This window comes from Dermacentor albipictus, chromosome 7 (genome assembly GCF_038994185.2).
Source record: "Dermacentor albipictus isolate Rhodes 1998 colony chromosome 7, USDA_Dalb.pri_finalv2, whole genome shotgun sequence".
NCBI lineage: Eukaryota > Metazoa > Arthropoda > Arachnida > Ixodida > Ixodidae > Dermacentor > Dermacentor albipictus.
Genome location: NC_091827.1, coordinates 78,186,635 through 78,213,150, shown reverse-complemented (window position 1 = coordinate 78,213,150; position 26,516 = coordinate 78,186,635). Strand labels below are relative to the sequence as shown.

Below are 26,516 nucleotides of genomic sequence, written 5' to 3'. Positions count from 1 at the left end.
ACCATGCCGGCGTCGCAAAAGAACTGATGGCGATTGCGATAGTCACCCTCTTTGCCTCGACTCGGCCAACTGTCAAATTTTTTGCGCATGCGCGGGAGAGGCATGCTACATTCTTTCCATCCACCTGCTTCGCCTTGACCGCCGCGGAACTAAAGCCCCTCTTTAAGCCGAAACATGCCCCCCCCACCCCTTCCCCACTACTTTGCGATGGTTGACTCACACCTAGACATTCGTCGCCTCTCAGTGAAAGTTGTGGCCGGCTTTTTGTACGCACCCCTTTCTGGGAACTGCACTTAGAGGGATGAATGTACCTCATGGCCAACACGGCGTTGACAAAGAAAAAAAAACTGACGAGACAGCCGGCTCAATTTGTTGGGCATTTAGGGGCTGTATAGTTTTATCTTTCTAGACAATTATTGTTCTGAAAACCGACTTTTTTCTCGAAATGTAATAAACATAGAAAAATATCATATTGGGTAAATTATGTGGTTATTCTATTTTGCGCAAGAGCATCCTTTAGCACTTGCTGCTTTCAAAGACAAAGCTTTGCTCCCTAGCGCCCAGCGGTGAAGCACATTGTAGCACTAATTTTATAGTCAAATACATGTCCAAAGCGTGGCGGCTGTGACGTTAGCAGTTTTCAGACGCCCGAAGCACGGCAAAAGCATGGCCTTTGATATCCTGGCTCTTGGTATACGGAATGCCATTATTACGGATGTCATGATGACCCGTTGTCGGAACTCAAAATTTTGTCGCCGTGTTGTGGAGCAAGATCACTGAATGTTAAGAGTGCATAATTATTTCTTTTCTATCTGTTTTCACACACAGCAAGCTACCATCGCCATAAAGCACATCAGTTGACATAGTTACTTTGCCTTCACTTTGATGCAATGTCCATTTCCTTTAATGTGCAGCAGCCGTCAGTAGGAGGCAGGGACGAAAGCGTGCGAATAGGAACGCGTAGAAAGCTACATTTTTTATACAGTAAGGGTAATTTAATTATTTTTTCACAGAAAAGTGTTACTTGCACAGAGTTCAGCTTTTCTTTCTATTCGAACTGTGCGCTTCTCAGGTCAATACTCGCTCTCACTCAGCACCAGCTGCATTTTGCAGCCTTTTGGACATTTGAGCGGCAACGTTCCAGCGCCGTGTTACCCTGAGTTTCGGCTCTTTTTTATTCTTTTTAACTAATATCTTTACACTACTATGCTGACACGTTCAAGCTTAGGGCGTACTATTTATATCGCAGAATGCACTGACCTGATTATCTCGTTGCAAAGCTAATTGGTGGCATTGCAATAGCAGTGGAACAACTTTTTTGTGGCAAAGGCAAATTTGCGCTTCAGCCCCACGCCACACCACCCGCCTGCCCGCACGCGTGTGGTCGGGTGAAAATTTGCACATTTGGTAGACTGGTACAGACATTTCGGTTTACACTGCATGTGCGAGCCCAGTGTATGCCAAAATTTGTGAACCAGTGGGTGAAATGTACAGTTTTCTGCACGACCGCATTCGTCACGGCTCAAGCGTAAATCGGCCTTTAATTAAACAGCCCGAAGGTCGGGATAAAGCTCTGCAATTGGTGCGCGGCCTGCACAGTAGTCCGCTATCACACCGGTCAGGTGGTGTAGCGCAAGCAAATTTTCTCGGAGTTTGCTGACGTCACCGCACGCTCACGTAGTCCAGTAGAACCTTTAGAAAGATTAGTTCTAACAGTTTACGAAGATATTTCTTTAAACATTTTAGTAGCACTCCGTCAACAATTCGCTACCGACTTGGATTGGGACTATGATTTAAAACAAAGAGCTTGACTCCTGAGTATGTCATATGTAGGCATTAATGTGTGTTAGAAAAATTTATCAAAAACTCTCAAGTTACTTCCCATTCTAAATATTTTTCGGCAAACAGTACGAGCTGTGGACCTACTGAGGATACATGTCCTTCAAACAAAAAAATATAGTTCGATGATGTATAGTAAAACATTCTTTACACAAAAGTAACGAGCCTTGTGACGCACTACTAAAGTGGTTATAGAGACAAAAGCTAGAAAAATACATGTTGATTGGGACCTTAAAATATTCTATGTGCAAAAGTAAGAAGGAAGTCTTTTACGGTGTATTAAAAATATTCTTTATACAAAAATAATAAGGAAGTCTATTAACGGTGTATTTAAAACCTTCTGTATACAAAAGTAAGAAGTCTGTTAACAGTGTATTGAAAATATTCTTTATACAAAAGTAAGAAGGAAGCCTTTTAACGGTGTATTTAAAACATTCTTTATACAAAAGTAAGAAGAAAGTCTGTTTACAGTGTATTGAAAATATTCTTTATACAAAAGTAAGAAGAAAGTCTGTTAACGGTGTATTGAAAATATTCTTTATACAAAAGTAAGAAGGAAGTCTGTTAACAGTGTATTGAAAATATTCTTTATACAAAAGTAAGAAGAAAGTCTGTTAACGGTGTATTGAAAATATTCTTTATACAAAAGTAAGAAGGAAGTCTTTTGACTGTGTATGAACAAATGTTACTAGAATGTAAATGTAAATAGACTGTCAATAAAGTAAATAGAAAGTTGGTAGGAGTTCTAAAGAATGTTAACGTTCATTTTTATAAGGGACGCTGTAGTGGGGAACTCCCATTTAATTTTGACCTAGTGGGATTTTTTAATGTGCACCCAATGTACGGTACACGGGCGTTCTTAAGCGAAATATATGGCTAGAGTTCCATGCATTTTTGTTCTCCGTGAACAGAAACTATCATCCTCAATGCCTCATACCCCCGTAAGCATTCATGCTCCCGTAAGCAAGTAAAATATGTGAGACAGAGGCTACAAGCACTCAGAAAATTCAAGGCAACAGTGCCTAAATTCTTTCTAATCACGCATACAGCATACAGAAGAGCATGTCGAAAACTGTCATCAGTGGCTCATACCCCCGTAAGCAAGCAAAATATGTGAGACAGAGGCTACAAGCACTCAGCAAATTGAAGGCAACAGTGCCTAAATTCTTTCTAATCACGCATACAGCATACAGAAGAGCATGTCGAAAACTGTCATCAGTGGCTCATACCCCCGTAAGCAAGCAAAAATTTCAATGATTCCTAGTCCCATAAGCTTGATGGCTACTTTTTCACTTTGCAAGCTTCCTCACTTTGCGTGAATTAGCGGCGATGACGCTACCCTTGTTGCGTTGATTTCAATGTGGATGAGTCGGTGTCGAAAAGGAAGAGGTTTACGTGTTCCCTGTTGCAGACATATCCCTTGCGACGCCACACCGATCCGGCCCAACCGACCACACAGCGGCGTACGTGCATCGATTTCACGTTATCAAAAAATGTGATAGCAGTTGCGAGTGAAATAGTGACCACTCATCAAGACAATAAATCAGTTCGTACCTTTGTTCAAAATTATGTGTCACCTCCGTGTGGTGTGCTAAACAACTTAGCTGGTCAACCATATTCACAGAGTGAAATGTCTCATGATATATATTATATATATTTTTTCTAATGTTTGCATTTCGACCCCATCGAAGTGCCGCGGTCGCGGTTTGATCCGGTGACCTCGGGCTTAGCAGTGCTAGATGAAAACCACTACGCCAACACAGCGGGTGCAAACTAATGGTGTTTACACGTGTACTTGTTTATCTGTATTCGGTGACCGATTTTCCGCGGCTAACGAATGTTGAACGTTATCGCTCGGTGCATGACGCGCCTGCATGTATCGGAAGTTTCCCAAATGTCATCGATGGTTCTATCCGTTGTCTGCGGTTACCGAACCTTGCATAATTCGTTTGCATGCACGACACGAATTGTGTAATAGTTTCTGGGAGGCACGTGGGCGCCAGTGATTTATCCTGGAGCTTTCGACGATTACAACGAAGGCGCCAAATAAAACAACGGACGAAGGAAGGTGGCACGAGACAACCACGTAGGCGCTAGAAAGTTCGCGCTCAGTGACTTTCGACAGGTCATGTGTAAAAGCCGACGCGCTTGACCTGCAGATCAAATTTTCGACGTTCGCCGACTGTGCTTGCAGCTGTCGTTGTGCTTTCTGGGCACAGGTTCGCCCATTAAAGAGTTACCTTTGGGATTCACAGTTTTCGCTACTTTGTTTTTTCAACGTCACTACAACTTGACAATATATTAATATTGTATAACACATCAATATTGTTCGCTTAAGAGGTACGAACGTCTGCAGTATACGGAACTATGGCAGTGAAGTATATGGTGCCCTGTATCTGCCTTGTGAACGTCGCTATTGGAAATGAAAAATAAAACTTCAGCGTTCTAGAAGTTACCGCTTGAATGATATTGTGAACAAACATAAGGAAGAGATCGGAAGTAATATTTTATGTAACTTGATTAAACAGTAACTAGCGCAGGTAATGTGGTCCTGTACGAAGGTTGGGGGCCAGAGACCGCTTTTTTTTAAGTGTTGGCTGGTTGCCCAGATGATCTCGTTTTGTTCTCGCAGATGCATATCTTGCGCACAAACAGAGACCAACGCGCATGTAGTAAAGGACTGCGTTGTAGCACGCTCCTTCTGGAAGCTAGTTGCAAGAATGTTTGGAATATCCATCGTGCGGCCACCACAGCGCCGAGATCGGTTTGCGAGTCTCGTCTACTACAGCGCTAGCTACATATTGTGGTGCTTCCCCAACATCGCAGAACGATCTCGGCAGACAAATAGAGCAATGTACCCCAGAATGCGGAAACTACGGGTGATAATATGGGGTCATCTTGAAGAACAGTTGTTCAAACTCGGTGAAGCCGAGTTTCTTTGCCGCTGGTCTACGCGGTACATAACCGTCTCCCGAGGCAAAGTCTTTCTACAGCCAGAATAATGCTCAATTCTGTTGCCTGAGTTCAGACTGTATCTGTATGTGCCCCGGGTACCTTTCATAAACTCGAGGCTGACAATAATGCTTTTGCGTGGATGTGGTAATGAGTTTTGTTGTTGTTGTTGTGTGTGGCAAAGCCAGTGTCAAGTAGACACCATTTATTATTTCATTTGTTAATCTGTTTTGTTTACATCAAGTATGATGTATTACATGTGATGTAATTTATATTGTACTTTTCGTTCATACCACAGTTGTAAGCGTGCATACGGGTCAATAAATTTCCTTGTCAGCTTGCCCGGACGTTCTCGCTTGAGAACTCGGATAACGGCTCTGGCTTTTTGTTCAAGGTCACTCGAAGGTCGCCGACAATGGGAGCCAAAAATATTTCAAGCTTAAAACCTTATCAGTAGATTGTAACCTTCGTAAGTCAAGTGAAACAAACCTCATCAATAATGTTGCAGTAGATGCCGAGAAAGAAAATTTTCTGCTCCTGTTTATTTACATAGATCATCAACCAAAGCTTATTCTCTTAAGAGGCAACTTTAGCTCGTGCTCAACTCCGATGCTGCCTATTCAAATGCATGTAAAACGCAGAAACGCTGTTCTGAGATAACCACTAGGGCCGATATTAATGAAATTTCTTGGTTTTAGAAAGAAAGTTCATTTCTAATGACTGCTGAAAGCACAATATTGATTAAGGCCAAAATGTAGTAAAATAAATTGTCAAAAATTTGTAAGTTCGAAAAAAATTCACCGTCGGTAGCGATACTCCCTAATGCGAAATTTGGCTGCAGCTCTTTACGTGTTTTCATTTCGCGATATATTGGCCAGCACGAACAATCTGGCACGTTCCAAAAGAAGCGAAGTGTGACGCGCCTGCCTGGCTAATCGTGAGAAGCAGCGCGTGGGGAACGCGTAGGCGCGTTTAACAAGTGTTGCACTATCGGACGCATTCAGCAAGCCGCTTGGACAACGTACGCTGCTCTAGCGGCATCTCGTAGCCATCGTCGCTGCACTACGCTTTTTTTTTTCTCAAACTTTTGCCATGCCCTCCTCCTCCGATTCCCTCCTCGCGTCTTTCATCCCCCGCTGCACTCCTCGTTTACTCTTTCATTATTCATTGTGCTCGTTCGTTGCGGTTACGCCGACGCTCGCCCCAGGAACGGGCGCCGAAGTGCTGCGCTCTAAAATTGAAGCACGAAGTTTAGAAATTTGCGGCTCTGCACTAAGAACGGCTATCACAGTTCTGTAAGCTGCATTCGTTCTAGCATCCAAAACGGAGAAACTTGATAGGTCAATTTATGTCTCACATAAATTTCTTGCATTATTTACGAAAGCTTTGCAAAAGTCTACGTATAATACATCAATGTTGTCCGCTCTAGATGTACTATTAATGCAACTTACGGAATTGTGATATCGTATTTGAGCGCAGCTGTTAGGGACTGTTCCTTTGTTGAGCGTCGGCGTGCCTCGGCGTCTCTCGTAACTGAGCGAACGAGCACAGCGAAGGATTAAATAGTGAGCGTGTGGCGCAGCGACAGATGAGAGACGGCGATGGCGAAGAGAGCTTGAGGAGGAAGGCGGAGGAGGAGGATGCAGTGAAACCATGAGGCGGAAAGTGGAGGAGGAGGGTATTGCGAAATCGGAAGAATAAAAGCGCAGTGCTGGGCAACACGAGCTTTGTGGCGATGGGGGCTACGAGATGGCACGAGAGTAGCGTGCGTCAGAAATATGGGAACAAAGCGCTGCACGAGCGGATGTCTATCTGTGGCGGCTGCTCTGAATCGTGCCCATGGGTCACCCACTCGCGGCCTCTCACTTTCACCTGAGAGATTAGCGAGGCAATCGCGCCTCTCTTCGCTTCATTTGCAGCGTGCCGTACGAGACGGATTTTCCGCGCCAGGCACTTTATCGCTAAGTGAAAAGACGTATAGAGCCGCGCTCAAATTTCTCATTACGGAGTATCGTAATCGTAGGAGAATTTCTTTTCATTGCTGAGTTAGGGTTTTAAACTTGATAGTTTGCTAACTGAAAAATTGCGATTTCTTTTTTAATTATTTAAACATTGACGGCGTAAATCAAAATTTCACTACACACAGTCACTAAATTTTATTTTTTTAATGCAACAAACTTCATGAAATTTTGTGCAATGGTTGCCGAGAAGAAAAAAATTTCTCCTTTCGCATGCATATGGCTAGAAGCCCTCGAGGTTTTTTTTTTTTGCACTTCAACGAAAAGGTTTAAATGTAGTGATTGTTTGTAGCGAATAAATTATGGAGGCCATGACTCTTTTAGTGGTAATTGTGAAAAATCGCTAATTTTCAAAAAAGGATGCTGTCGAGTTTAGAACTCTGGAACTCAGGAATTAACAACAATATGACAATTCGGAAAATTTCATCAATAGTGCATCTATAACCGACAAAAGATGTATTATACATGGTTCTCAGATAGACAGCACGACCTCGCACAAACAGTGGTTCATACCCACAAACCCAAATTGTCTACTAGCTTGGGCCACTAGGTATATGCAGGCCGTAGTCTTGCCGAGCAGACGTGGTCCATTGGGTATCCGGCCCAGCAGACAACCACATGATAATGTTCCGTGCCCATTATCGGCCAATCCCCCAAGATGGTTGGGCTAAGGTGGCCCAAGTGATGTGTAGCCCTAAATACATATACTATAGCGGTAGCATCCCATCCGCAAAAGATACCTCCGCGTGCAGCATGGTCGCTTGTAGGATAGCCATTGCAACGAAGTTCAAGGTAGGATACTATGAATAGTGGCAGTTATTACGTATTTTCCACTGGGATGAAGTGACTACGGGATATCCTGTGTCGTGACATCATTGCGCATTGTGGTTGGCAGCGAGATTTCCACTTCGTGTGCCTGCTGAAGTGCCCATAAGGTATCGTGATTCACGGATGGCATGGTGGTGTGCGGAAGGTTACGCAAGCAAGCTATCTCTGATTTTGACAAGCGTATTCCGTGGTTTCTGCTACAATTTTAAACGCTTGTGTGATCTCATCTATTTCCAGGAACGCCGAGGCCGGCGCAGAAATGAGGTCTCTTCAGATGAGCTCCGGCTACCCCGATGACTTCCGGTTTGGCTCCATGGTCAGCCGAAAATACTGCTGCGCTTCCGGCTTGGCCGTTTCCGTCCTCGGTGTCATCTGTGGTGTCCTGCTGGGCCACTTCGCCATGCGTGGTGGCAACAGTTCCAAGTCTGATCAACATGGCCTTCCAGAAGCAGAAACAGTCGGCCAGGTTAGAACTGTTGAAGAAGACGTCATGGCACTTCTCAACAAGTACGACTATGAGGCCATGTTGCGGTGAGTCTACTACTTTCTCTCGCACTAGGTGTGATCTTCCCAGCTTCGTATGACACTGTGTGGGACGTGCTACAAAAAAGGCTTTCTGAATGAGCTACAGTAATTTGATTTTGAAGATTTTGTCTCTTCATCATAAAACTGATCAGGTGCTTTTAAGAAGGAAAAAAGGAAGGGCTGAGTCAACTCTAATGCGTGTTTTAATGAACAATGAGGCCATTCATTTTCCTCAGGACCACTTATTCAAGAGAGCGCTGAGGCGCATGGATTTTTATAAGACAAATATATTCGTTGGAGCATTGCACCTTCTTTTATAGTTTTTTTTTGTGATTCAGGGGTGTAGCATGCTGTAGTCTGGCACCAATTATTTAGAACACGTAAGCGATTTACATTACCAATCATTAATTTCATTGCATTTCATAATTTCCGGTGCATGAACAAGTCACGAGTTTTGAGTACGCGAGTTGCTAAATTTAGGTTGTGGTTGTTATTGACGACCACGCTGCGTATTAATGTTTATGCCCTTAATAACCCAGCTTTTTCACGTTAGCCTCTGAAAAGAGTCAAATAGTAATGATGAAAAGCTTAGCGACAGAGAAATATTCTTCTGTCAAATGAGCCGCAGAAACATAATTGTAAGCACCCACGAGCACTTTTGGAGCCACGAGACGACGTTTAGGCCAATTCATTAACTGTTAATGATTTCTGTGGTGGATAAACAGCCATACCGATGGCACACGCAGACACTATAGCGTCAGTTTTGCCCCTGCATTTTTAGTATGACACGTTATAGTAGAAAATATGATGGTGTAGTTGATGATGGTGATCCTTAAACATGGCAGTGCACCCACAACTGAGCATAAGTCAAGAATTTGATGTTTGTATATTATGCCTGTTCTTCGACCTCTTCTTTAAGTTATGCAATGCAGCGGATTTTTTCCTTCTAGTTTTCTGACAGCAAACATTTCGTTGCACTTGTTGAATATATGCTGTGTTTTTGCAAACATTTGCAAACACATTCTCTCTTTTTTCAAATATTTATTAGGCTAGATAAGTTGCTGCCGGAAGCTTCATTAAAGGACGCACCAATAGTTATATCATTTTGGGCACCATTTTCCCCGGTTGAAAGGTCTGATGGTTGAGAACATGGCATGCATATTCGATTGATTTGAGTTCGAGTCCCACTGAAGCACTGTAATTTTGTTCGTTTCCTGTACACGTGTATACAGTTGAAATGACGATCCGCTTACCGCTTGGTCGCCTCGCATCATTATAAACCACAGAAAATGTCCCCTGTGTTCTTCAGAAGATAACAGAATTTGCCATATAGCCACTGATTTTTTATGACAACGCAGCGTCTTACTTCCGCAGCTTTTGTCTTTCACCCCGACTGACTGGCTCGACAGTCATCGAATTGCCGTGCGGTCTTGAACACTGACCCAGAACGATGTCAGTAGGCATGACATTAAGTAGATGCCAAAGCCAAATACTGAGTCCAGTTGTTTGCTAAAGTGCGGTTCCGCAATAACAAAACGCCAACAGCTAACTGAAAAGTTGAGTTAGCAATAAAGCTTGAGTTAGCCAGAAAAGACGAAAAAAAAACAAAAACGAAAGATATGTTGTCGCCGTCCCGGAGTTCTTAGACCAGCTCTCCGTGCAGTCATGACCTTTGACGGTAATTTCTTGGGTCTACATAATTTCTTATCACTAAACATGGATGACAGTATGTTTAAAAAAGCCAGGGACTCAACTTGGCGATTTTGGCAGACATTTTCTTTGCTAAAACAAGCTAAAGAGAAGAAAATACCTAGCAAATCTTGACGTCTCACGCATTGGCGTGACGGCATTGAGATTTTAGCGCGAAATGTAAGGAGTGCGTCATTACTCGGTCTTCATTTTGTCCTCTCTCTCTCCACCAAATGAAAAAAAAAACGAAATTTCACGAAATAATTTACTTCTCAAAACAGATTTGGTGTTGTTCTTTATTGTCACTTTACTGACGCCCTGCTGTGTGACGCAGCAGACATAAACGGGAGCCCGCGTTCGATGCTTCTGTAGTTCACGTATTATGGGCCCAGCTTCAGAGAAGGCATCAGGGATCCCTGATGCCTTCTTTTGCACACTAAGTACGGTACTGTGACGTACGTCGGCCGCAGGAGATTCGTCGACATGCCAAAACTGGGCGGTACAGAAGGCGAGCGCACTTCTGCCGAATACGTGGCGAAGATGTGGGAAACCCACGGGCTCGAAGACGTGCACCTGACCCCCTACAAGGCGTACTTCTCTCACCCGGATCCGGATCGACACAGTCAGGTATACGGCTAAGACTCGTATTCTCCACTTGAATATTTAAGTGGCCATTAAACTTTGCAGAGGCCTTAAATGAGCAGCAGTAGCAAGTCTGTATACGCAAAACTAATGAGGGTAATTAGTCAAGGCCTATGGTCATTCAGTAGAGGCTCGGAAGCCTCGATAATCTGTTCTCCTGTCGAGGCACCATAGCCAAGGCACAGCGGGGGGCGTGCAATTTAGTGAAAAAGAAAGCTCGCTCGTCGAATGACATCATTTCTTGCCAAGCTGAACATACCGAGTCCTCGACCATCCTTTATCTCATTTAAAGCAAGCTACAACACGAAGTCCACTTATATGTGCACCTTCATGTGTACATGAAGTGACAGGTGTGGTCCGATTAAGCCTGCAATCTTACCATTGCTGGGCCACCTGTTTATGTAGAAGAAATTCAGGGGGAAAAACTTTGTGCAGAACTTCATTTAACGTCCTAAGTTATCTTATATTGTACACGATATCGGAAAAATTTTGTAAGCAGTTCGAACGGCAAAATGTACAAGTCACAAGATCCGCGGAACACCTATATTGATTTCTGCAAGCTGCACGCAATGAAGCGTTGAAAACTGCTATATTTGACCTGATAGACCCCGCTTTAAACCACTATATTATGTGTAAGTAATATATTGGGAAGTTTTAGTGAGGTGATGTGGTAATTGAGGGAGGCAGGTGCGTAGCCTTCAATGCGACATACCTCGCTCGAATCCGGAAAACCCCGGCTCGAATCAAATTAGCATGGCCAAGCCGGTGGATTTAATTTTAAAGTGTTTATAGAATCCACGCTTTCTGCACATGGATTGCAAACGCAAGGCTATCTGGAACAACTTTTCTCCGTGGCCTTCATCCATGAAATGTTGCCGGAACAAACTGCGCTGTGCGTGCTGCAGCTTCAAAATTGTTTCTGGTTTCCTGATCATTACAAAGTAGCGTCGCACGTTTATTGAGTTTTCGTACTTTTCCTTGTTTTCTTTTGTTTTTTGTTTATTTCCATTTGCTGACTAAAATATCGCGGTTTAAGCTCAGTTTTGTTCAGAGACTTCGGTCCCTCTTTGTACTATTTTCTAACACTCCACTGCCTATGAGAAATTCCTTCAAGCGATTATTCCTATTGTATCTAAGCAGCAACTAGGCGTTGGTTTGCCCTTTTGCAATAAATGTTTCTAGTTGGTTCTTTCAGGATGAGCGAAGTGGTAATAATTTGTTTCTTTCCAGATATCCATCACTGACAGTGAGGGAAAAGTCGTGTATTCGGTGACAAGGCAGAAGACTGGCTCCATAGAACCCTACCTAGCATATTCTGCCACTACCGGCAGTACACCTGTTGTGGTAAGCACAAGCCATTTGAAATCGGAGTCGCCGTTTATTATCGAAATACGGTTTACGCACCCATAACTTTGGGACGTTACTTATGCGTGCAACACTAATTCCTGTATCTATTTTTCATGTGAAAGAGAAAATGCTGTTACTCACATGCGTACTTTCATCAGCTTTAGCTTAGCAGCAGTGATTCAGTCATGCGTGGGAGGACAAAAATTAATGGATGACGCGAACAGCCAAACATTTGAAGCTATAACCGTCGGTCAAGTAGATCTTCATGGGCATTACCATAACACACGCATTAAATGTGAGGCGGTCTTGAAGTGAAATGTTGTGGCACCGCTGCCGTTCCGTCGGTGTTCCGTCGGCTTGTCCCATAAAGACAGCTGCGCATTGAACACGAAGCCTCCCTACTCGAGGTCTCTTGGTTTTAAAGTGACCACCGTGATGAACTTACGAACTGTGGGTACATTTAGCCGGTAAATTTTCAGACTGTGCTGGTCACTTGTTTTCTTTTCCTTACGTCTATTTGTTGCTCAAGTAAATGCGTTTGATCACTAACCGGTTCCACTTTGTAGCGCAAATTGTATGGACAGCACGCAGCAAGTTTCATCGCTCGTAGGCGAGTGATTCGCACTGCGAGCCGATTGGCATGTTCCGCTGGTCGTTTAGGATCCATCTTGTACCTTGGTAGGCGCACCTGCCCCACCTTCGTGGCACATACGTTTAGAAGGAAATTTAAAGATGCTTCGAGCCATTTCCGACCCACCAGAGCTCCGGAGTCTGATATTATACGTTTATAAAAGCGTCGCCGTGTAAATGGTCGAGTGATGTTTTGATGCATGATTAGCGCTTTTGCGCTGATTCTGGGCTCCATTAGCGTTTCAAGCCCCGTACATGCGAATGGCGGAGGTAGACACTGAACTTCACGGGTGATTAAGTTTGTAATCTAAGAAACGTATAGATGAGCATCACATTTGTAATCAAAATTGTACGGTGTAAGCAAAACGAGCAGAAGACCACGTTTGCAATTCTACTTCTTTTCTGTGCTTCGAGCAGTAATTTTTTACACAACTTTTCGAAAATTCGCCACACACATGACATTTTAGTTTCGAGATGATTCACGGCACGTAGAGCTTCAGGAAAATTTTTTGTTCTTTTTTTGCTGCACAGGATGTGCCGGTTGCGCGGCGGCGTCCTTGTGACGTCACACTTTAGAGCCTCTCACCTGCTCTGCGAACGTTCGATACGATTTGCACTTGCGCAGCAACTACCGCCACAATCTGACGTGGAGCAATTCCTTTCGCACTTCTAAAACAGTGCCATGACTGAGATGAGTGATAACAGAAAAGGCGATAGAGCAGTGTCATCGCTCTTTTTTTTTTGCGAGATGCGTTTACACAGAATCGCTCAACCTTCTGTCTCGGCTTACGCTGGCGCTTGTGTATTTGAGAAATTCGAGCGCTCGCTCTAGAATGTCGCTCCAGGTCGACAAACGGAAAACATGTTAGAGTACCCTTCTTGTGTACGAAAAACCTGATCGCTCTAAAGTTGCGGAGCGCCTTTGCTAGAAGAAATTTTTGCCTTTCCTTCTCCAGGAGAAGCCTCGTGAAGTTGAGGCTTAGTCACAGGTACTGTTGTAGACATTTAAGATATCATGCACCAACAGATGGGGCCAACCTCAACGATGGAATTTAACGATTGTTTCCCATGGGATGAGGCGTAGATCTGAAACTCCGAAAAATGATAACTTGTGGGAATGCTTCTGGTACCTTTTTTCTCTTTTCTGAATACGTCAGGACAAATATTGTCATTTTTCGCGTTCTCGAAAATCTAGTCGTTTCCGGATGACCGTAAATGCGCGCTTCTTTTTTTTGTCTTAACGTCGACATTCTACTTAATATCACTGCCGTACTGCTGCGTGACTTCTTTCTTTCTTCCACACAGGCGGAGGTTGTCTACGCCAATTATGGGCGACCGGAAGACTTCGCTTACCTGCGCGAGACCGGCATCAATGTCACCGGAAAGATCGCTGTCATCCGCTTTGGTCGCGTGTTTCGGGGAAATAAGGTAAGCAAAGCCCGTGCCTGTAATCGCTGCTTTGTTTGCCGTACGCGCGTAGAGTGGAACAAATCCTTGCGTCATCTTGCAAATGAAACGGCGAAAAGCGTGGGACTATCAACTGTTCTGTTACTTCTAATAGTTCGATACTAGAAGCCTTACGCGTGTTTCTGTAATGTTCCACTTTGCATTAATAGAACGTTTTAACCCGTCCGCGCTTTTCTCCCCGTTTACGAAATACCACAACACCAGATGTCCGCACTGCTGTCAGCGATATTTCGTGACACTGTGTTCAAGATTAGGAACATTTAGGAACATTTTCGTGCTACATGGACTTCCTCATCGAAAGTGGGAAATAAGATTTGGAATACGTCAATGACGGTTGCAGTGCCTTTATACCGAGCAGTAAAACAGGAACGTAGCCGTCGGAAGTTTTGTTGTGTCTTCTTTAGGTGAACGTCGGCCTCCGATGCGCGGTCCAACTAAATCCAACAGGTTGATCCGCAGTCTCCGAAACGTGGCCTCCGAGATCGCAGAGGCGCACCTTGGGTGTGCCGTTGAGACTTCGGAGGCCGGTTAAACTGAGCGTCGGGAAGTGGCACCACGATCGATTCGCATTCCAGGTATTTTGGTATTTTTAAAAACAAACTGTTCGTGGACACAGCGTCATTCTTATTTCTCATTCTTGCAGTCCCGCTGGAGTTCGCTACGTAACCTGCTATCAGAGAGTTTTAGCCTTCCGCTACTGCTCTATTCTTACCACTACCGACGCCGCTTCGTGCCAGCCTCACGCGTGCGTACCGATCGGCTGACCTTAGCTAGGACATGTGTAGTTACCAGGTGAAATAGCCGTACTCGTTTAGCAGCTGTACTCGTAAGGGTTATTGAAAAAAGCTTCGTATAATTATTTTCGGACTGGACTCCCGCATAAGCCCGGATATTAAATTTCAAGGGCAAATGAAGTCACATTTTTCGGAACAATGCAAAGAATGCACACGATTTCGGCCAGTCATGGCTGTAGTCATACTGTCGTAGACTTCCTATTTTTGAGGCTTCATTTTTCTTTGTTCAAGTTCATCGCATACAGATATAGGCGAACTTTCCAAATCTTCCCGCCAGAAGAAACTCGGACTTCTTTGAATAGATTGTAAGGGCGAACAATATGTGTCCCCCCCCCCACTTTTTTTTTTTCACGTAACAGGCCAGCTCTACTTTTCAGGAGTAATCTTCCAAGCAAATAAATAAAGAAGCACTATTACACGAGTACGTCCCTAAATAACCGTTTTTCATGTTTATTATTCACCGCTAATATTAATCCATCCTGCTGTAAAGTAACAACTTATTCTACCAGGTGAAAGAAGCGGAAAGGCAGGGCGCCTCGGCGGTCATCCTCTACCCTGATCCGGCAGACTACGCCCTGCAGCCCCAGCGGCCTTTCCCGGAGTCGATGTCTCTACCGGCGTCAGCAGTCGCCTCTGGAACGCTCTCCCTCGTTAACGGAGACCCACTGACGCCCATGTACCCAGCTACAGGTTAGTGTGTACGAGGAAGTGACTCGACAGTATAGATACTTCCAGACACGTTTTTCCTGATTTTCGTGGCCAAATTTAAAGAGAGAACGTACGCTTTGTTTCTGCCAATTTTCCTTGTGTGTTAATGCACGCTTGTTCTTTTGTGTTTGCGTGTCAAAAACTGACCGCCCTTCTTTTTCACAGTTATTAATTGCATTATGATGGGTATTTAGTGCTCTAGGTTTCTATCTTTAGCGTTTGTTTTTCACAGGCATATAAGCGATGTTATTTTGGGGATTCGACCATTCTACAACTTCCGCAAAAATGCTTGCTTCGTTTTTGCATAATGCACGCCAATTATTCACATTGCCCACAATGATCCCACCTGTGAAACAAAAAAACATTTTCGTTAAATAGGGAAAATGGCATCCAAACGACAGACACATGCTGTCGTCAAGCCAATTCTGTACTTGGTCACCATGATTAAGCCCAGTGCTTTTCTTTCGTAAGGCTGCCCCCCAGTGCTCATCGCTTATATAGTTCTCTTTGGAACGGGTGTACCTTCGCGAGTTAACGCAGTTTTCAATGAATTATCATATCGTGCACATGGTTGGCTTAATTATCGTGCCGCTTCTCGCATCTGTGTTTGATCAGTTACTTGAGTGCTTCTTGATGCTGCCTGGTCTGACATTTTTGTCAATCCTTCAAAACGCTCTTACCCGATGTTTTCGTGGAACAAAAAAAAAGAAAGCTCGATAAATGCCGCAATTCTTACGTGCACACCTAACTGGCGCTGTAATGGAAAGCTATTCCAATCTGCTTCTATTCCGTTTCTGCCACTAGCCTTTCACGATTGGTCAAAAGTTTTTATGGCATCCCCACTTCTGTCTGTCATGCGAGGTCGCGAAAACCGCGAAAAATCTGCATCTGCTGTGACGTGGACACGCTGATTATGTATGATTAGGTAGAACAAAAGAAAACAGTTATTTACGTTTCTACGCCTTTTTCGCCATGAACCCTACGCTATGGGGCAAACATTTTCGGGCTGCGTTCACATCGCCTGTTTGTCACACGTTCGCCACAAAACCTCTAAAATTCACCCCGTCAAAGTGACGCGTGCGCACTAAAGATGCATTACTAGGCCGAACACAACTGATTCTTTTTTTCTGAATAGCCGTAGGCTGCCCCGTTTGAAAAGGAACAAAAGTTGGCTGCCCACCGATTGATCTGGCACTGGCTAAGCGGAGCTGCCGGGGAGAATGAGTTTCTCTACGTATAATAAAAATTTGGGGCCGCAGTGCAACGTGGTTGAGCGCTTGCGGCACGCATACGACACCACAATGCCAGCTCTTCTTCGCAGAGGACATGTTTTAGCGGCATTTTTAACATTCCTTGTTGCACGCCGCCGCGACTTTCGTCCAGCCAACGCAAGCTAAGCAACGGGAAGCGGACCAAACGCAGACTAGGGCACCGCCCTCGTCGTCCGATTATCTACTTTCACTGTGCTAGCACAAACTCGCCCAAATGCTCTTCACTTGTGCCTGCTCCTCGCCTCTTTTCAGCCAATTAGAAAAGAAAAACCTGTCAAGGTAGGCAACGCTATTTGCTTTCAAAGCAAACAAATGTGACGCTCTACAAACAAGGAGAGCGTTTGACTGGGCTGTTCAAACAACGCTGTGGGCCACAGCTAGATGCTTACGTCAGCGGTTACGTAAATTTTACGTCAGGAGATTGGAATGAAGTTTGAATACAATAGTATTACGTTATACGGCGCCACACAAAATACACTTGGTGCTGAAGAACATTGATCGGCGCAACACGTGGTGCACTCAGTGTCGTTCTTCAATGTTCATCTGTTCTGTCCTCAAGGCGAACCATAATTATTTCTGACCAATTGAATAACTGGAGTCCCATAACGTAAAGCTATTCCAATATGTGTTTATTCCAATCTTCTGACGCCAAATTTGCGTAACCGCCGACGCAAGCATCGGGCGGTGACCCGCAGGGTTGTCTGAACAGACCAATCAAACGCTCTCCTCGTTTATAGGTGGTCACTTTTGTTTGCTTTCAAAACGAATAACATTGCCGACACTGAGCGGCTTGTCTTATATAATTGGATTACAAGAGGCGAGGAGAATTCTCAAGTGGAGAGGGTTTCGGTGGGGCCGATCCAGTGCACTGAAAATCGATAACCGGATGAAGAGGGCGGTGCCGGCGTCGGCTATTGGTCCGCTTCCCTTACCTAGCTTGCAGTGACTGCTCGCAAATTGCGGCGGCATGCAACGGAAGGTTAAGAATGTCGCTAAAGAAGATCCTCAGTAAAAAAGAGTTGGCAGAGCGAGGTCATAAACGTGCCGAAAGTGCTCGAAAAGGTTAAAAAGCTTTATTGTACGCAAATAAACCCAAGCTCTCCAGCATGTGCGAGTAGCCAGTGCCTGAGCGACCGGCGGCAGCTATCTTTTATTCCTTTCAGAACGGGACAGCCTGCGGCTATTCAGAAGAAAATTCAGTTTCGTTCAGCATATTTATGCATCTTTAAGACGTTCGCGTCACTTTGACGCGGTGAGTTTTCGCGGTTTTGTGACATCGCGTGAAAGGCAGGTGAAGCGGGTGCAGCCCGAAAACGTTTGACCAATAGCCGAAGGCTGACGACGAAAAGGCACCGACTCAGAAATAACTATTTTTCTTTTCTTCGGTCGAGTTATGCATAATCAGTATGCACACGTCATATCAGATGTGGAGCTATCGCGGTTTTCGTGACGTCGCGTGATAGACAGGCGAAGTGGTGTGGTCCAAAATAGTTTTTGAGCAATCGCAAAGGGCTGATTGCAGAATTGGAATAGAAACGTTTGCGATAACTTTACGTTATAGCGCCCCTGGTCTTGGGAAGTGTTTCTTAATAGATTGGTCCCAGTAATACAAGGATGCCAATGCTTTTTTAGCCTGAACGGATGTCGGGAATTCCCAGAACAATAACGTTCAGTGGCCTTTGGCAAGTGCGCGCAACACTGGCATCGCATTAGCCATTTCTTCCTCGGCTAACCTGTACCTTCTCCAATCTGTCAAGAGGACGCTTTCAGAATACCTCTGAGGGAGGCAAACCTTCCTGGCATCCCGGCCTTCACAGCATCCTTCGAGGAAGCGGCCCAGATACTGAGGTAGGACATGTGCTGTTTGCTTGACGCTGATGTAACCTTGGCTCGGGCTATCCGTTCAACTTACACTTGACTATGAGCAATCTAGAGCACCCGGCGTAGCTCCCTCTTTCGTCGTCAACAACGCCCGTTCAACGCGATTTGAACAGAGATTATTTGTCTTAAAAATAGAGCATTACAATGTGTTCTTCAGTGTGCTTTAAAACATCGCCTTATTTCATTTTTTTTTTTCGTTATTAGGAACAAAATAAATGGAGCCTAAATATTTGTTAATTGCAGCATCGTTTTAGCCGAAGGAAAGGATTCTAATGAAAGCGCTGAAAGAGAATTGCTAACACAGCACTGCAGTAATGATTTACAAAAAATTGTAGACGGTTTGCCGAAGCTGCACGGGCGTACATATTTAGTTGGTTATGAGGTAAAAAAGCACTGGAAATGAACGCTGGTGACTGGACATCATTTCTCGGCGTAGGAGTGAAAGGGCCGTAAATCAGTTGTATTATATAGAAAACACAGTCGATGGCACGGACACTGTAACGTGAGCTCCAAATTGTCCCTTAGCCCTGAGCACCAAACAATTTAACTTGACTAATCAGCTAGCTAATCGCACTTCAAAAAATACTCCGGTTAACACACCGTAGCCCCTGTCGTATACATCCATGTGACAAGCGCGCAGGTTAGATAAAGCTAGCAAAGATTGCCATTTACCTTTAACAATTGCATTTCTTATTCCGTGTTTTAGAAGCCGTATAGTCTGAACAGCTACGTTCAAGTGCTGGCGCTCTTTTTCTCGTTGAGCTTACCCAGCTACATTTCAAACATGCGTATCTACACTGTAGACGAAAATGAACCCACTTGGGGGCTTTTAACAGGTTATCTTCCCTAAAACCACCCCATCCTTGAATGTTTACTCCGATGTATGGGAGCAATACAGCGGCCTTCCCTCGTTTCACTCCGTTGGCTAGCTGCGGGAGGATTAAGGCGACATGACGCGATTTCACACGGCTTCAAAATCTTGTTCTCCTGCCAACACTCTGTACAGGGAGTTTTACAAAACTCCCTCCGCCGAAACAGGTTGGTCACGTGGCGCCTCCCATAAGGCTGCACGCCGCGCAAGAGACAGGCCGCGTTCAGCGGAGCCGGCAGTGCTCATGGCTAACGGTTTGTTTATATCTGTGAAGTGGCGTTCCGTAACAGTTTTTCGTCAATTTGTTTTTCGGTATTTCCTTCCGGAAAGTGCTATATATAGGTGTGCCTGAAGCTCACTGTGTCTCAGCTTCAAGTACCTTAGCTCTGATCACTTTGCTGACAACGATGAGTGCAGGGCAACGTTTTCAAGTGCGGAAAAAAGGCTTAGGTATGCCTCGAAGCTGCTCTTTGACTCGTGATGTCGGCGCAGGTTTCTGACTGTGTTTTCGCGCTGCGTGACACTCAGGCGGTCGCGGTACACGCTTATCGCGTAGGAAACATTGGGAAACTTTGTTGAGGTAATTTTGGTATGAAGGCTATATAGCACTTATAGGAATGCTTTCAACTCGCTTTACAAATGTTGCTTAGTGAGCCTGTACTGCGATTGCGAAACTCTACACATCGTTCTTCGTGGCCGCCTTTTGTTTAAGACATAGCGAGGAAATTGCAGACAACGGGAATTTATAAAGTTTCTGTGTCGTAAATGATCACGCACCTAGAAAATACGGCGGCAAAATCACTTCCATGGAAGCCCGACAGGCCGAGGAAGATTTATGAAAGGAAAAATTGTCGTTCACCTGTCTTTTGCACGAAGCAGCAAAAGAAAGCCGTACGGGCTTTCTAGATACAAAGCTTCGTAGTTGAAGAGAAATTATTCCTGGTCCAGCGATCGAACTCTGAACCAACGCCCTTCTTGGACGATCGCTCTACCATTGGTCGCTTGAACAAATTTTCTACAACTGCGAGGTTTTCTTTCTTAGGAAGCCACGCGGGTTTTCATTGTAACGCTCTGCCAGAGTCGTGTGGATGACAGTTTTCTTTTTCACAAGATACAATAATGAAAACACAATTACGGTTACGCCCCGCTATAAGAGAATCTGTTGCTTACTGGCGTTCACTGCTCATCCCTGTGTTCCGGCCTTTTCTATTTGCTATTTCTCTTCAGACGCCTGGCGGGCCCTCCGTCGCCCGAAGAGTGGACGGGCGACTTGAACATTGGCACCTACCGCCTTGGGCCAGGTTTTACTGATGCCAAGTGAGTTTACAATTCTGCGATTGATTAACTGCTCGATTTAGGATATTGGTAATGCTCGTTACTATTCTGTCACTGGCTTCTGCACAACGTTAAAATCTCGTACGGCCGAAAGCATAACGTGAGGTCAAGTGAATTCTTGCAGCTATGGAGCATGAGTGCGTTATGAAAAAACGGCGTTTCTGAAGTGCAACACATGCGTTTACAATGCTCAGCGAATGCTTCGGCATGACGACCGGAGCTTCTTGGTCCGGCGGTGAGCGCTGGGTGATCGCTGAGGCGCCGAATGCAGTCACAATGCGTCACAGAGGCTCTCACTTTCATGCGATGCAGAAATGCACCAGCTCGGTGTCCCCAGCGCCCACCGGTGGCTCAAAACGGGCCGGCAGCCACGCGCTTCGTGTATCGCGGTTTCAATCGCTGAGCACTGTCCGCAGGCACTTGTCGCAATCGATGCTTCGCTTTTCGGGCGAAACTGCGACTTTTTTTTTATTTGCGCCGTAATATGTCTATGAAAAATTTGTGAAAATGGAACATGGAAAAATTATCTTAATTACCAATTTTCAACTTTGAACCTCAGTAATAAATAATATCACAATTCTGTAAATTACACCTGGTAAGCATTCTAGAAATTTCACTTAGATTGTAAATTCCTATATAACATTTTTCCCCTTTACACGCCCTTAGACTTGTAGCTTACAGAACTGCAATATCAGTTTTTCGGGCAGAGTTACAGATTTGAAAACATTATGCTTAATTTTTTTTGAGCTATACGATTTCTAGCAATTTCTGCAAAAGCTCCAGGGTTCTAAATCAAGATTTTGCTTCCTACGATCGGTATACTTCAACTTTCTCTCTCAAATACAACACATTTCATTCAAATCGGCCCAGCGGTTATCTCATGAGAGTATTTCTGCGTTTTACAATAACTTCATTAATCAAATCAGACTTGGCTCTGAGCTAAAGCTGCCTCTTAACACAAATTTGTTTTTCCACAAGATTTGTTGTGTACTGCGAAGAATGCTTTACTCGATACATAAATGGTCGATGGTGGAAACATCAAATAAATTACGGAGTCAATAACCAAGCAAAAACTCCGTGTGGACATGTTTTTGCTCCAATTTTCAGGGAAATGAAACTCGATGTTCATCTCAAGAATGGTCTTGCGATGACCTACAACGTCGTCGGAAAAATAACTGGTCTGGAAGAACCTGGTAAGCATGTCGACGCTTTTTATATGTGACATTGCATGATGGTTTCTCACTTTGACAGCCTTGTATAGTTTGAGTGATTACGTGTGTGTATGTGTGCGTGCGCGTGTGTGCGTGTGTTTCATGAATCGCTTGCGCATTAGGAAGTGTACACTGCGATTTCACACATTCGGCGAAATATATATGGTTGTCGGAGAGTTCAGGCGTGGTCCTATCTTGCAGGGTACAACTGCGCAGAGCGTGTGTCCTGTCCACATCCTTTCTTTCCGCCTTTATTCCGCTCAATGACACAACATGATGCGCCAACTGGCACAACACTCAATGCTTCTGCGTATGCAAAGGTCCTCATCTAATACGCGCCGTCCGTCTCGAAACCAGACATCACATTAACGGATCGCGCATGATGCTGTGCCAAAACATTTTCCGCAAGAAGTACATGCGCCCACTTGTATTGTAGCAGAAGTATGTTCTGCCTTTTACATGTATTTCTATAAGAAAATTGCGTTTGCCCCCAAGTTAATGCTTCTTCTCCCCTATTCGAAAAAAAATGCGATTACGTGGATTAAGGGCGGTGGCGCGTGAATGGCCCTGATTTCTTGTTTTACTGCTGCATAGCGTTACACTCTTGATCACTTTATTTTTTATACCAAGTTCCTGTGATGCGGTGAATGTAATGAGACTCGCTGCGATTGCTCGCTGCGGCCTTCAGCTCCTGAACACGTGGTCGCGAGTTTCACTGCCAGCCGCTGTGGCCGCATGGGACCGAAATGCAAAAAAAAAACGTTCTTGCATGGTAAACAACCCCAGCTGCTCAATGTTATTTCGCATCCCTACACAATGCAGCCCCATAAACCATAGTGCAGTTTCAGGATGGTAAACCTCACAAAAATGTTCAGTAATTGTAGCAGTTACAGATTGTTAAGCCGATATATAACGATTGGGTAACGGCTTTGTCACGCCAATTGGACGCATCACCGTCATCGGCTTATTTTTACGTCCACTGCACACCCCCTCCCCCACCAGGAAGAAGGCACCTCCCTAAGATCTCCAATTACTCCCGTCTTGCGCTAGCCGATTCCAACTTGCGCCTGCAAATTTCTTAATTTCATATCCCCACCTAGTTTTCTGCCGTTCTTGACTGCGCTTCCCTTCCCTTAGCAACCATTCTGTAACCCTAATGGTCCACTGGTTATCTACTTTACGCATTACATGGCCTTCTCAGCTCAGTTTCCTTCTTTTTTAATGTCAACTTCAACTAGAATATCAGCTATCGCCGTTTGCTCTCTCATCCACACCGCCATCTTCCTGTCTCTTAACGTTAAGCTTAACATTTTTCGTTCCACATATCGCTCTTTTCGCGGTCCTTAACTTCTTCTCGAACTTCTTTGTTAACCTCCATGTTTCTGCCCCATATGTTACCAATGGTAGAAATGCAATTATTGTACACTTTTCAACGAATGGTGGTAAGCTCCCATTCAGGATTTGGTAATGCGTACCGTATGCACTCCCACCCATTTTTATTCTTCTCTCAATTTAATTCTCATGATCAGAGTCCCCTGTCAAAAATTGACCTAGATAAACGTACTGGTGTGTAGGCTCTAGGAGCTGACCGGTTCTCCTGAATTCTTGTTCCTTTGCCAGGCTATTGTATATTATCTTTTTATTCCGCATATTATTCTTCAACCTCACTCTTACACTTTCTCGGTTAAGGTCCTCAATCATTTGTTTTAATTCGTTCCCACTGTTGCTGAACAGGACATTGCAATCTGCAAAGCAAAGGTTGCTATGGTGTTCACCGTTGATCCTCACTCCTAAGCCTTCCCAGTCTAATGGCTCGACTATTTCTTCCAAGCATGTAGTGAATAGCATTCGAGAGATTGTGTCTCCTTGCCTGACCCCTTTCTTGATGGGTAACTTTCTACTTGTTGAGAAGCGAGATAGCTGTGGAACTTTTGTAAACATTTTCCCAAGATATACACGTATGCCTCCTGTACTCCTTGATTGCGCAGTGCCTCTACGACTACTGGCATCTCTACTAACACAAATGTCTTTTCATAATCTATGAAAGCCATATAGAAGGGTTGATTGTACTTCGCAGATTTATTGATTACCTGATGGACGCCATGGACGTGATCCAGTGTAAAATATCCCTTCCTGAAGCCATAGTTACGAAGTTACGCGCATAGACACACATATAAGCCTCAAGCCTGGGTATAGAACTTGTTTAAATGCGTAGTTTACGACAGTCGTCGCTTGGCCCATCACCTTCTCGCACTTCCCCGGCCATTTACTGTTGTTTGCATGCCGCCTGCTTGTTTGTCGTTTTTCATTTGTTTTCCTACACTCACGCGTGTTCAGGCAAAACCCAACGTTGATCTCCCCAGAGTCATATATGGAGATTTATTACGAAGAAAAACCTGAGAAGCGAGCCTTAGCTGGCCGACAAACTAATGCAACTACAGGACAATGTCCATAAACACAAGATCCATTGCGTACATTCCGACGAACGTCTTAAATTGTGCGTAGTTCAGTCTAAAACTCGTAATCAGTCATTCGTTGTAATCTCTGTATAGCGCTCGGCTCAATGTAATGTGAACAGCATCATTTCCGAACAAAACCCTATGCCACGCTAGGCTGCTTTCATTGCCAGTTCTGGTAACTTATACAATATCATCATTAGCCTGTTTATGTCCACTGCGGGGCTAAGGCCTCATCCCTGCGATCTTCAATTACCCCCTGCGCGAGCTGACCCCAGATTAGAGCTGCGAACTTCTCAATTTCATCGCACCCGAATTGTTTGCTCTCCTTGACGGCACTTTCCTTCCCGTGGCCCCTATTCTGTAAATCTGATTGACAACCGGTTACCGGCCCTGTGCATTACATGGCATGGCGAAGTCCATTTCGTCCTGGTCACTTATTAAGTATACGTGTAGCAATTGTAAACGCTAGAAATAAGTAATCAAGGCACGTACGTGACCAGCGTACACTACGCCTATAGGCCTTCTCCCAGCCATACAGCGAAATAAAGTTAACGGCAGTGGATCGTTAAGGAAAAGGCGAGGCCTACCAGCAAGATTTCCCTGTTGTCTCTCTGACATGCACTAATGGCGCCGCGTATAAAAAACCACGCTTGCATGACAAAAAAAAATGTCGATGATTCATGTCACCACTTCCTTCCACTCTTCCTTTCCTGCCTTCATTTCGCCAGAGAAACTGGTTTTGGTGGGGAACCACCGGGACGCGTGGACGCCCGGCGCGTTCGACCCCGTCAGCGGCACGGTGGCACTGATGGCCATCGCTGAAGCATACGGCAAAATGGCACGGCAAGGTGAGTTTTTTTTTTTTTGTTTTTTTTTGCAGTTAACGTTCGTCGAAAATGTTCGTGGCACGGGTAACGTTCTTTTTTTTTTAACCCTTGGGATTCTGGCGTTGTGAGTGCCTTAACTGAAGCACGCCGATAGAGCACACGTCGAGTTGATGACACGTTCTATATGCGCTAAGGCAGTTCAAAGAACACCCGCCGCGCACCACAGCCGCACGCACGTAACTGAATGATTTTTTTTTCGATGCCATGCACGCGTGTCGACGATTAGATCAAAGAGCTGGCGACGTTTCTGTAACGCGTCTTGTAGCATGTTCCGAATTCAAGCACGCAGCGCCAACCTCTCCAGCTAAGTGGCGCCCGACGGCTCGTACGCTAGCCGGGTCGCGTTGTCTCTCTCTCGTAAACACATACGGTTCTTGTCTTCAGTGGCCCGCTCTAGTGACCAATAGTTGTGTCATTTTGTCAGATTTTCGTACTTCAGACGTCTCTTGAAAAATCTCGGAAATGATCTCTCGATAAAGCCGATGTAAGTAAAACATGTTATAGTATTATCGCTTTTATCTATCGAACCATACTATCCACATGCGTTACTTTGATATCGTTGTGCAGAGAAAAGAAGCCATTACTCGGTCGTGATTATATTGCGTGCGGAGAAGGCGACGTTGTTTGTCCAGTAATGAAGGAATCGGAGCTAAATTTCGCCTCTCGCTCGGCGTTCAATAGGCGTAGTTCGGTAGTACGTTTGTCCTTCCAAGCAGGAATCGCCGCGTTTGACAGATCTCGCTACGCCATATTAGGTATAATTCTTTTTAACGAATACTGCTGTTCACTGTGAATCGTAAGGCCTGCAAGTATTGAATATGTTGCGAAAATTTCGTGCTTGCTCGCCTGTGCCCCGTGTGAAATCCCGTGCGGGATTTTATTTTAACTGTAGTGCCATGCTGTTCGGTGAATGACAATGTATTCCTTTCACGAAACTTCCTCCATGTGGCGGGCTTCTGCAGAACTGTTTTGCGATATCGTCCATAAAGTATTATTCGTATTTCTCCTTGCGCGAGCCGAGTGAATGGAAAGAAATATTTGTGGCGTACAGCGGGCAAGCTGTTCTGTTCCCCTAGATCTTGTTCCTAATTTCTTAGCGTGGCCCGTGGATATTGTATCCCAGCATAGAGCCGATAAGATGCAGTACAGAATCAGTCCTTAC

General features: G+C 44.7%; 1 protein-coding gene across 4 annotated transcripts in view; it reads left to right on the top strand.

Annotated features, from left to right (window-relative positions):
- Window positions 1-26,516, top strand: part of LOC135899058 (N-acetylated-alpha-linked acidic dipeptidase 2-like) — an 84,895-nt gene that overhangs the window by 23,415 nt on the left and 34,964 nt on the right. For 3 of the 4 annotated variants that reach the window (XR_010563515.2, XM_065428303.1, XM_065428302.2), the window contains exons 2-10: window positions 7,875-8,168; window positions 10,322-10,478; window positions 11,724-11,837; window positions 13,776-13,898; window positions 15,241-15,421; window positions 18,468-18,558; window positions 20,690-20,779; window positions 21,905-21,990; window positions 25,196-25,315. Coding sequence is in view for 3 of the 4 variants with exons in the window: in XM_065428303.1 (XP_065284375.1) it covers window positions 7,897-8,168; window positions 10,322-10,478; window positions 11,724-11,837; window positions 13,776-13,898; window positions 15,241-15,421; window positions 18,468-18,558; window positions 20,690-20,779; window positions 21,905-21,990; window positions 25,196-25,315 (1,234 nt within the window). In the remaining variant the exon portion in view is untranslated. Of the gene's footprint in view, window positions 1-3,255; window positions 3,303-7,874; window positions 8,169-10,321; window positions 10,479-11,723; window positions 11,838-13,775; window positions 13,899-15,240; window positions 15,422-18,467; window positions 18,559-20,689; window positions 20,780-21,904; window positions 21,991-25,195; window positions 25,316-26,516 lie in introns of those variants that run through there. The other variant, XM_065428304.1, reaches the window with a different exon arrangement.